At 37.3% G+C, this 12,648-nt stretch overlaps 1 protein-coding gene across 4 annotated transcripts in view; it reads left to right on the top strand.

Annotated features, from left to right (window-relative positions):
* The first annotated feature begins 1,875 nt into the window (after positions 1–1,875).
* Positions 1,876–12,648, top strand: part of LOC138075333 (sodium channel protein type 2 subunit alpha) — an 85,731-nt gene continuing 74,958 nt past the window's right edge. For all 4 annotated transcript variants that reach the window (XM_068967022.1, XM_068967020.1, XM_068967023.1 and 1 more), the window contains exons 1-2: positions 1,876–2,142; positions 3,028–3,146. In XM_068967022.1, the coding sequence (XP_068823123.1) occupies positions 1,876–2,142; positions 3,028–3,146 (386 nt within the window). The remainder of the gene's footprint in view (positions 2,143–3,027; positions 3,147–12,648) is intronic.

The raw sequence follows: 12,648 nt of genomic DNA, 5'->3' as shown, positions 1-12,648 counted from the left end.
ACACACAGGAAATGCCTGGTCTTACTTCAGTTACCAGAATCCTTTCACAGGAAGTTAGGTGTGGTCTTTGAAGGAGAATTTTTTTTAAAAAATGAAAAAAAGAAAAAAAGAAAAAAAAAAGCATGATGGAATTTTAGCTGCAGTCTTCTTGGTGCCAGCTTATCAATCCTAAACTCTGGGTGTAAAAGACTCTGCAGGGGTAATGTTTTAATATTCTTATTATGCTTATTTTCTGTGATGCTTCTCTACCTTTACAGTAGAATCCTGGGGGAATCTGCAGAGGACCACTTTCATTTTGAAGCTGCTGGCTGCATGTTTTAGCATGTCTCTTCTGTTAGAGCATCCAGGCATGGCAGTTTCCTCCCTCAAGTGTGCCGGGACCTTCTTCATTCCTGTGCCTGTCGCTAGGCATAAGGGTCTCTGGGGATGGGTGAGGAAAATGAGGGATGTTTTAGAGGCACTGTGATTCTAAGAGGGCAGTCTGCTAGCTGGTGGCTGAAAGGTCCTGGTCTACTTAAAAAAAAATGTGGAAATGATGCAGTAATTATGTTATTTTAGATTTCCCTATTTGGTCTGACATATGCTGCAGGAGTGACCTGGATATGAATGAATTTTACTCTTAGATAATGCACCTCATATAATTAAATGGTAATGCTCATTCCTGTAGGGTAAGGGTTAAAATGGACTGATATTTTGCAAAGAAGGAAAATAGATAAGTGATTGTATATAGGTGGCATTCAGGAGTCAAGATTTTGGTTATATTATTTCAGAAAGCACAGAAACTCTTGCCACTGATGCAGAGATAACGTTTGAAATGATTGGTGTGCTCACTTAAGTTATATGTGCTAGCCCAGTAAAATATGGTTAGAATACAGGAAAACCACATTTATGTTACCACAAAAACCAAAATAAATGGAGCTCATGTTAAAGATAAACTATCTTAAACTTATTATTTTTTGAAGTCCAAATCTGCTATGTGGATCTTTAAGAAATGGGTACCATTTGAGAAAATGAGCTATCTCTACAGTATTTCCTAAGGTACTGCAAATTTGTTAATTTAAGAAGCAATTACACTAGCGAGCAGCAGGTGCTCAACCAGGGGGTCCAAGCTCCAGACCTCTGACGTGGGTGACTTCCTGCCTGGTTTGGCAGGAGCCAGGTCCCTTCCTGTGTAGCTTCCGAGCAATTCCAAATACAACTGGGCATCCCCTGCTCCTTCCCGCTCCTTGCTTTCAAGGAGAATCTACCTAGGTTTCCACAGCCTGGCATTTCAGGATTTCCAGAGCTCTTTACCAGGTGCATTGATTTTCAAATCAGCTCTTTAGCATGGAGAGTGGGCCAAAAGGAACACGGAAAAAAAAAAAAAAAAGGAGAGATATATGCAAGATCTTCATACACCCCAGTTCTACAATTTTGAGTGATTATTCATCTCTTGTTACGGATCTCTGATATTTTCTTTTTTCAGAAAGGATGCTGAAAAAGATGGCTGCCAAAATAATTCACACAAGTGAAGCAGCAAGCACAAACCAGTATTATCCATTTCTGAGCTCCGAGTTGGATATTTTCACTTAAAACATTTTGGGAGTGGGAGATTAGATTACCTCATAGACACCTACTGAATGTGAAAGATAGATCTCCATGCAAGCAGACGAACGCATGCAGGCGAATCCCCTGAATGCCAAGTGCAGCTTCCTTAGTAAAATATTACAGATAGCTTCGTTTATAGGTATGTTATCTCAATATCATGTCATTGCCCTTTTATCCTAATGACCATTGCTTTTTTTTTCCCCTCTCTGTCTTTCTCTCTCTCTGTTGTTTCCATAGCACTTTCTTATGCAAGGAGCTAAACAGTGATTAAAGGAGCAGGATGAAAAGATGGCACAGTCAGTGCTGGTACCACCAGGACCTGACAGCTTCCGCTTCTTTACCAGGGAATCCCTTGCTGCTATTGAACAACGCATTGCAGAAGAGAAAGCTAAGAGACCCAAACAAGAGCGCAAGGATGAGGATGATGAAAGTGGCCCAAAGCCAAATAGTGACTTGGAAGCAGGAAAATCCCTTCCATTTATTTATGGAGACATTCCTCCAGAGATGGTGTCAGAGCCGCTGGAGGATCTGGATCCCTATTATATCAATAAGAAAGTGAGTTCTTAGTCAAGTTGCCTTTATTTCCTCTACTCCTAATTGCTTCTGGGCTAGTGCCAGGCATGTTAGGTGGAGAATGTTGTGCCACCTCCCCTCTGTCTGAAGCATCCCTATGGTAGTAATGGGCTTGACCATGCCATGGCCCTGTTGCCCTAGAGTCTTTGGGAAGCACTTATTCAAACCCACAGCCAGGCAGGACAGGCAGAGAGCTGAAAGAGCATCTTGCAGTGGGGGAAATGAGGAAGGGCAAAAGTCTGCTGACCTTACAGTGTGGTGAAGCAGAAAGTAAAGACAAGGAGTTTTTTTTTTATGCATTAAAAACGATATCTTCAGTAGTATCCAAAGTCCTCTTTACAATATCTAGCTCTACAAAAGGTACTTTGATCTTCAGCAGGTTTATTCCTTAACATCATAAATTTTGCCCATTCCATGGTTCCCTCAAGAAGAAATAAAAGCAGGTGACTTCTCAGTGCCCCCTAAAAACATTTGATCAAATAGCACCTCCAGAAAACACTGAAGTTCCTGTGAGAAGGCTTTTATCAAATTGAAAAAGTAATCAAAGCCTCATTCTTGAGCTCTTTGTGAATTGTAAGTACAGTTTGAAAATACTGATATTAAAACTTGATGGTGATGCTAAATATTCCTTGGGTAATAACTATACATTTTCTTTATGTTCTTTAAACCCTCATATCTCTCACAAAATTAGGGGAGTTTATAGCATTCAGAAAGAGAAAATACGTAGCATCATGTCATATGTTGGTAGTTTATTATTATTTTATAAAATCGTATTTCTAAAAAATTGTATCACTTTTTTCTCAAATTGTTCTTAGTTTTAATATTGCATTTCTAAATTCTGTTTTATGTGTTTGTTTTCTTTTTCAGACATTTATAGTATTGAATAAAGGGAAAGCAATCTCTCGATTCAGTGCCACCCCTGCCCTGTACATTTTAACTCCCTTCAACCCTATTAGAAAATTAGCTATTAAGATTTTGGTACATTCATATCCTTTTTTCAGTCACTTATATGATTTTGCTCTTTGACTAACTTACTGAGCTGGGAATTTTTCAAAAATGTATGTGGTTGGCAACATTATGTGCTCTTTCTTTTTTTCCTCTTCCTCAACAGTTTAGCGTTATTGCCAAATGGGATCATAGGTAAGTGAACCACTTTTCCCCATCTTCTAAGTATTTCTCCTCTCCTTGACTCACTACTTATTTCTTTCTTCCTCTGCTCCCTTCTGAATTGCCTACTACATCCAAGGCTTCTTCATTAACTTTGACAGTGTTACCAGGCTCTCCTTTTATAAGTCTTCAGACTTGACAAGGTTATATAATGGATAAACTCTGTGAACTAATTTTCTTTACTACTTTTACATTTGGAATATATCTGCATAATTTGAATTATACAATTTTATTTCTTTTTGATCTTAATTTTTACTTTCTACTTTTCACTTTAGTATTTGAAAGCTTTGAGTTACAAATGTTTATCATTGTGATATGACTGTATATGCATTAGTCTTTCAATTATTTCTTCCAATTCTTTTCCCAAGTGTCATTTGCATTGATTTTCTATTTTATTTTTCTTTCTTTTTTTTGGTCACTTGTTCCTGTGTTTTATTCAGCGCACAGGTCCTGCTGCAGTTATCTCTTCCCACATACATTCTCCTTTTATTCTCTATTCTCCTTATGAAGTATCTACTTCCTAGAAATGGAATTGATGACACCTTGGTGGGAGATAGTGATTTGATTTACACTAAATAGAGTAGTTGTAAGTGAGAAGTTTTCTTCCAGACCAGGGACAGTGGTCTGACTGAAAGCCAGGCCTGGGAAAACCAAGGAGGCAAAGGTTTGGAAGACGGGCTATGTCAGTCAGGGACATTGACAGGAAGAACACAGAAGCCTTGGGATAAGGAATGGATACATGTCAGGAACCAGAGGTAAGGAAGGGGAAACCGAAACTGAAGCAAAGTCTCAGATAGGACAACTTTAAATTTTGTTTCCTAATTAGAAAGAGTCATCGCCTTTGATTTACAACATGGTCAGTCCAGGGCCTCCTTCAAGGCTTACAGTGTAAAAGCTTACTTTCCCTAGCAGGCCTAGAAAATAATTCAATTTGATATGGTAGGGAGTTAGATAAGATAAGGCATTCAGGAGATAGAATAAACTTGATACAGGGAACTCATCTCAGTTCTGGGTGTTGGGCTGTGAAACATGTCCCGAGACTTGCCTGGCAATGTGGCAAATGACATCTGTAGAAGCATGGCATTCTGGAATTCAGTTTCCTTTCAACCTCTGGGTCATTCCTCTCCATTACCCCCAGGTTTTGCATAGACATATTTTAATTTCATATTTATGTTTTAAGATTTAATAATTTTCTTGTGAGTTTTTTAAAGCAATAATGATTCCTTACTTCTGCTATTCAAATAAAAGAAACATTTTACAGAAAGAAAAAAATGTTTTTGAATGAATAATAAGCTTTAGGAATGAATAATAATGTTGAGATTTAGATTTGAGTGTCATGAACTATAAGTTATGGTCCATTATGATGTTTGAGTAGTTAAAATCTGTACTCTGAATAAATCTTTCCATAAATTATTCGTTGTATCTAAAAATAATTGTTCATCCCTATGTAATTGCAATTTATACATGAAATCATGTCAAAATATTCAGACTTAGCCCATTGCTCTGTTTATAGTAAATACTGGGAGAATATGAATTGAAGAAGTAAGTGACAAATGAGTCAAGAAGTTAAATGATTAGATGCAAAACAAGTGACAAAATGGAAGTTTTGAAGAGGTCAGAAAAATCTATTTTGCCTTCAATATGAATGAAGAAATAACATTAAGAAAGCTCAGTATTAAAGAAAAAAGGCAGGACTGTTGTTGTTATTGTTTTTTTAAACTTTTGTGGGGAGATAGCATATTTTTTTGAAAATTTCATGAAAACTATTATATCATCGCCACTCCAAAAAATTCTAGGAAGTTAGAAGACCCAGGAATCTTAACACTAAAGCCTTCTGGGAAAAGAAACTTCCAGTGGTAGAGGATGAGAGTAGATTTAGAAGTTCTGATCAGAGACTCTGGGCATTGAAGACCAAGTTTACGGTGGGCTCTCTTTAGGAATCAGGATACTATTTGAATTTGAAGAATTTGAAAGTTTGCACTTACTTCCCAGAAGAAAGAAAACCTTCAAGGGGCACAGCTGTCAGGAGGGCTGCAGTGGTGTAAGTTGAAATGTGAAGGCAGCCAGATAAATCTAAGATTTGCTGAACTGAATGTTTGACTCTCCTAGAACCTTACAAATGGCATGGAGCTACACATTTCTTCCAATGCAGAAAAAGTAGATTTTTAAAAAATCTCTGATTGCCTGAATTAGAATATTCTGTCTCAGCTATCTTACCTTGGAGTAGAGATAGAAGATAGACACATTCTTTGGTCTTTTGGTGATAATGCACATTTGACGGTATGTCCTAGTAAACTTTGCTGTAAATAATACTGGACAGTGGCAGGTAACTTTCTCAGTGACTTTGTCTTATTCCTCACAATGCACATCCTAAGCTCAAATCCTGGTTTTCTAATTTTAAGTGCCTTTTGCTATAAGATAAAAATGCTTGAGGTTGCTATCTGCATTTTAGGCATAGTTAAGAGGGCATTGTGTATTTATTATCATTAGTTTATAATCCATAAAATGGTCATTCACAGTTAAAAAAAAAATGGCATTTTAAACCTAGACTGGTATCTCTATATCCAATGAAAACCTTGACTTATTTCTTAAGGAGCTGTTATCTTCATTAGGCATTCTTGCATATCAAATTAGCTTTGTGTCTTGATTTTGGCAGAAAAATCTTAGCTTACTCTATTTTTCCCAGAGTATATTTTGAAAACTGAAAATCCTTTTGATGTGCCTATTATCTTGTTTTGATAGTTAAATAAAATATGGTTATATTTTCTAGATAGTAAACAAGTAAAAATGTATCCTTATTCCTAAAATTTCCTATCAGAATTTTCAGTGTGTTGCATGTCAGTTTTTTATTATTTTAGCTTAATATGCACACTCTCCTCCACTTTGCATTTGTTATTCATTTGTTCATTCGCAAATATTTACTAAGTACCTACTGTGTGGCAAATGTTCTTCTAGACACTGTGATGCAACATAAAACCTGCTAGTCCCTACTGTCAAGTAGCTGTATTCATGTGTATATGTGTGTTTGAGAGGAGAGAGATAATACAAACAATTCAGCTAGTGTCAGCTAGTGATAAATGCTATCAAGAAAAATAAAGCTGTATAAAAAGAGAAGAGTAGCACGGTACTGTTTTAAATCTCTGAAAAGATAGCATCTGAGTAAAGATCCAAAGGAAGTGAGAAGTGCAACGTGGAAATCTAAGGAGAAATGTGAATAGCAAATATGAAGGCAAAGGATGAACGTAGAAGTGTACCTGGTGTATTCGAGAGTCAACCAGGAGCCCAGAGTACCCGGAGGAGAGTGGGAAAGGTAGAGAGTAGAAGGGGATGAGGTCATTGAAAGTGGAGGTCAGGGCTGACATTGTAGGTGGTTGGTAAGACACCCAGTTTACCCTGAATGAGATGGAGAGAGAAGACCAGAGGGTTTTCAGCAAAAGAATGTCATCACCTGAGTCAGATTTGAAAAAGATCACTCTGGCTGCCGTGTAGAGAACAGATTGTCTGAGGGGAAAGGGTGGAAGTAAGAAAATAGATTGGGGGTTTACTGCCTTTATGAAGGCAGAGGATGCTGGTGGCTTTGGTGGAAACGATGAGGGTAGCAAATGTCATCAAATTCAGTTGTGTTTTTCAGAAAAGCTGAAAGGTTATGCTGATCAATTGAATGTGGGGTGTGAGGGAATGAGCAGGACTAAGGAGGACTCTAGGTGTTTAGCATGGTCAAGAAAGAAAAGTGTAGCTCCTTGAGCTTGGGACAGACAACATTAGGTGGAGAGATATGCTGGGTAAAATCAAGAGCTGGAGTTTGAACATTTGTTTGTCTATTTGTTTTTGAGAAGCCTGTTAGACACTCAGTGGAGGAGCAGAGATGTTAAATGGAATGCAAGTCTGGAGTTCAGGAAAGGGTTGGGCTGGAGGTAAAACAGAGATGTAGTCATCATGATGTTACTGTACAGATGGTATTTAAAGTGATGAGAAAGACCTAAAACACTCCAAATCACACAGTAATGCAGAACTGCCCATCATTCATACAGGTTAGGAAAATCAAAAACAGATTTTGGAATCAGAAAACCTGAATTCAAACACTACCTCTGAGATTTACTTATTGGCTCTATGACCTTGGTCCGAGTTACTCCAGATGTTTTGAATCTCACTTTGTCCATCTATATTTTGCAATCATGATTTAAACATTAATAATAACTAGAGAAGTACCTGACACTGTGACTAGCACTGGGTTGTTGTTCAGTCTCTCAGTCATGGCTGACTCTTGCAACTCTGTGGGCTGCCTGTCCTTCACTATCTCCCTGAGTTTGCTCAAACTTATGTCCATTGAGTCGATGATGCCATCCATCCAACCACCTCATCCTTTGTCGTCCCCTTCTCCTCCTGCCCTCAATCTTTCCCAGCAGCAGGGTCTTTTTCCAATGAGTTGGCTCTTCATATCTGGTGACCAAAGTATTGGAGCCTCACCTTCAGCATCAGTCCTTCCAGAGAATATTCAGGGTTGATACAGCACTTGGTAGGAACTTGATGACTTGTAGCTAGGACAGCTATTCTTGGTAGTACTAGCTACAATTCTAGGAGCAAGTGCTGCAAGATTAGCAAAGAAACAGTCTCATATTATTTAAGGAATTCCACACAAAAATTCTGTACAAATCTCTAGTCTCTTGAGGCTTGATTTTGCAAACAGAATGTTTATACAGCACCAGAGTTAGAAGCTGTTGAGTGGCAGAAACATAATGTGGTCAGTCCCAACCACAATCTCACTTTGCAGATGAGTTCATTGAGGCCCAGACATGTTTAGTCACTGTTTTATAAGACTACATTTTATGTAAGTGGCAAGGCCAAAACTTCAGACTTTCTTTGATTATCAGCCCAGTATGCTTTGCAGTTTTTATCTAACAGAAACTGCAGTTTCTATCTATCTTTGCTATTTCTAACAGATTTCTAAGCCGTCAGGTATAAATTATGTATTAGAGGTACATAATTTACCTACCTGTGTTTCTGTGTATCTCAAAGGTTGTTTTCAGTGGCTCCAACTTACTAATGATGAAACAGGAAGTGAGCTTTTTAGCTCATCCCAAAATTATATGGTATCTATTAGAAATCAAAAACAACATGGTTTTCTGTACAAATATTATAGAGGTCTGTGGGAAAGGAGGGTGCACAGCTTACTGTTTCTGTTTCTCTTGCTTTCAATGCTCAAAAGTTACCACGTGTCATCACATAGTTAGGAATTTGTTAATAACAAAATTAAACAATTCAAGAGTTAACAGTATATATGTGACATTTAGTTGACATTTCTGCTGCCTCGCAAATATGTACGACTAGGTAGAAAGAGGCCTATCTTACTTTGCTTAAATTCTCTGTGTTAGAAATCTTTTAGATAAAACTATCTTCTGCCTCTAGTTCATATACATTTTAAGTAAAAAATGTCTCTGCAGCTTCTCTGGATATTATGTATTATTACAAAATCCCTGAACAGAACAATGCCGTTCCCTTCCTTAAGAAAACAAAGAAATGCCCTATGTTTTTATATTTAATAAACAAAGGATTAATAGTAATAAAGATAACTATTCACTAAGAAAAGTATTGGTATTATTATCTGTATTTGCATAAAAAAACTGAGCCTTAAATAATTAACTTGCTGAAGCCCATGTGACTGGTAAAGGATGCATCTGATCCACAGTTTATTGCTTTAAAACTCAAGCTGCTGCACCCTACCCACGTGGATATAGGGGTAGGCATGCCAGTACTTTAATCATCTAGTTCCCAGGTCAGAGGTTATGTAAAGCATTTTCAATATGAATATGAAGACGTCTTTCCTCATCATACACACAGGAAATATTTAAGACTTGCCAACTGACAGGTTGCTACCAATCAAAAGGTTAACACATTTTTATGAATACCTGCTATAGAGAAATTAATAGATTTAAAAAATCCTTTTTTTCTTGATATTATATGAGGTACCCTGCCTCTACTTTTATTTATATACAAAGTCTCATAAGGAAATAATATTCTAGGATTCATTGTTCTTCTGAAAAAATGTACTTTATGTGCTATATATTTAGAAAATAAATACATGCATTTTGGGCTTTCCTGGTGGCTCAGTAGTAAAGAACCCACCTGCCAATGTAAGAGACAAGGGTTTAATCCCTGAGTCAGGAAGATTCCCCGGTGAAGGAAATGGTACCCTACTCTAGTATCCTTGCCTGGGAAATTCAGTGGACAGAAGAGCATGGTGGGCTATAGTCCACGGGCTTGCAAAAGAGTTGGACACAACTTAATGACTAAACAACAACATATGCATTTTGTTACTAGTTCTGGCCCTTTGAAATCTGCCTTGACGTGGAATTTCCATATTTTTTCAGTGTGTGGTATCACCAATACCACGTCTATACTTTTTTTTAATATTTGTATATTTGTTATCATTATCTGAAATCTTACTATTTAAATCACTCACCAGACTCCAGGTAACTTAAAGGTATGAGACTTCCAGGTATGAGACTGATAAAATAAATTTATAGTGATTTTAAAAAATAATGGATTTTGAAACTCTCTATTTGGAGATTATCTATTAAACGAAAAGCATAAAAAACTGACTCTAGTTATCTCTTATTTGATTTAAAAGAAAAATAGTTTCATTTGGGCTCCTTTTTGATCATTTGTCAAGACTGTAAAGTTAAATATATTTTTTTAATTAAAAATAGTCATTTATTGATAGTCATTCAATGTACAAAACACTAATTTGAGTGTAACAATTTATTCATTTCGACTTACTGGGTAATATTTACTCTTTCTATTTATTAAAGTTTAAATATATATTTTACTTTATTATATATGCTTAAATTTTATCATTATAAGCAGGAAATTTTTAAGGGACATAAAACCATGGCTCAGTGTATTACGTGACATAAATCTCATGAGCCTTTTAATTTCCACTTGTATTTATCCAGTGTTCTTTCTTTCAAAAAATGTAGAAACCTGTGCACTTGATATATGTGGAAACAAATTTCATGCTGTATTTTTGATCCATATTTATAAATATATCACTAAAAAGGAAAAATGTACTTCACTTAGTAGTAAACAAGGTTCCAAACTAACATCATTCAATAGTCGACTGATCCTACAAGATGGCAAGAGTGTATGATGGTGAACCATATAGACATGGACCTCATGAAGTTGACCATCTAGTGGAAAAAAAAATCAGTTAGGCACTCGAAGAATAGCATCTGGTGCTACAAGGATATATTCCTGATAGACCTAATCAGGAAAGGTGCTATTGTGCACAGATTTTACTGAAAATAACTTCTAATCTGAGTGCTGGAGGAAAAGTTTGAGTTGGCGTGAGGTAAAGAGCATATTCAGGGGAAAGAGGTAACATTTGTTAAGATCCTGACTTGAAAAAGAGCTTGCTTCATTCCATGACCGAAAACAATGGCAATAATATCAGCCTTGGGAAAGTGAGATGACGACTAAGGAAGCTGAGCTTAGGGTGGACAAGAATTAGACCTCCTAGACTCTCTACTGTTTGTTTGTTAATATATTTGATCATCATCCTAAGGAAGTGGGAAGCTACTGAAATGATCCAAATTAGATTTACAAAGGTCATTTTGGTACAGTGTGCAGAAAGGATTGAATAGAGTCAAGCATGGGTTCAGAAAGAACAGCTTGGGTGAAATTTCAGTAATTTACATTGGATTTGATGGATACCTAGACTAGGTAGTGTTATGAGGATTGTGGGAAAAGTGCACTGAAATCAGGCATAGCAGGTAGAATTGACAATATTTGGTGTTAAGTTGAATGTGGAGGTTCAGGGAAGAGAAAAATGCAAGATGGCTCCTAGGTTCCTGGCTGAGTCAGTCAGTCAGTTCAGTCTCTCAGTCATGTCCTCCTCTTTGCAACCCCATGGCTGCAGCACGCCGGGCTTCCCTGTCCATCACCAACTCCGGAAGCTTGCTCAAACTCATGTCCATCAAGTTGGTAATGCCATCCAGCCACCTCATCCTCTGCTGTCCCCTTCTCCTCCTGCCTTCAATCTTCCCCAGCATCAGGGTCTTTTCCCAGTGAGTCAGTTCTCATCAGGTGACAAAATCTCACATTCATCCTGGCTAAATCATGAGACATTATGATACAGAGATGTCAAAGGAGCAGTGTTTGAGAAGAGAAGAGGGATAGGAAAAAAAATTGTTAGTTTATTTTTAGAAATCAAAAAAATTTGAAGTGTCAATGAAATAAGTGCATGTAAGTGCAGATGTAATATGGAGTTGGGTGATATGGATTACTGACTTCAGAAGAGAGGGCTAAAGTGAAGTAGTTCAGTCATATCCGACTCTGTGACCCCATGAACTGTAGCCTACCAGGCTCCTCCATAGGATTTTTCAGACAAGAGTGCTGGAGTGGGTTGCCATTTCCTCCTCCAGGGGATCTTCCTGATCCAGGGATTGAACCCAGGTCTCCCGCATTGCAGGCAGACGCTTTACCATCTGAACCACCAGGGAAGCCCATAGTTCCTCAAGCTAGAGAGGGCTAGTCTGGAGAAAAACACTTGAGATCAGTGGGTATGTAAATATATTTGGAGCTATGTGTGTTAATGAGCTCTACTAGGATAAATACAGCAAGAGAGGGAAAATGACTTGGATATCCTCTGTCCTTCTTTTTAAAAGGGAAAATAAAACATTTCAAAGGATATTAAAAAATTGTTGCCCATGAAGCATAAAAAATCAAAGGATTGGGATCTCATGAAAGCAAAAGTAAGAGAACATAATTAAGAGGGGAAGAATCAGGCTTGTCACACTCTATTGAGAGGACAAGTCAGATAAGAACTCAAAATTATCCTTTTGTTTTCAGTTACACAACATGAAGATGTTTGTCATATTTGGGAAGAAAACTGGTAGGCTGAGGATGTGGTAGATAAATGAAAGAAAGTAAAGATAAACATCTCTTCTAAGAAGTTTGGCTGTGAAGTTGGAAAAGAGAAGTCTATAAGTGGTTAGAGGATTGTGGGCTATAGGACAGTATTCTCTAAGAGAGAATTAAGCAAGTTTGTGTTGACTGTAAGATCAGATAGAGTTACTAATGGAGATATTAAAGATAAGAGAAGAAAGTGATAAGAGATTGCTGAAGTGTTCTGGAAAGGTGGAAGGTGTCCAGAGTTTGGGTAGATGGGTTGACAACTCCCTCCATTGAAATGGAAAGGAGGAAAGAATCTCAATACAGAGAGTTTGTCACTTTGGGGTTAGGAAGTAAAGATATGACCTTCTGATGCTATCTCTTCTCTCAATAAAATAGGAAATAAGGTCATGAGTTTGAAATGGGTAGCGA

The sequence above is a fragment of the Capricornis sumatraensis genome, chromosome 3 (assembly GCF_032405125.1).
Source record: "Capricornis sumatraensis isolate serow.1 chromosome 3, serow.2, whole genome shotgun sequence".
Taxonomy (NCBI): Eukaryota; Metazoa; Chordata; class Mammalia; order Artiodactyla; family Bovidae; genus Capricornis; species Capricornis sumatraensis.
This window is presented reverse-complemented; position numbering and strand designations above follow the sequence as displayed.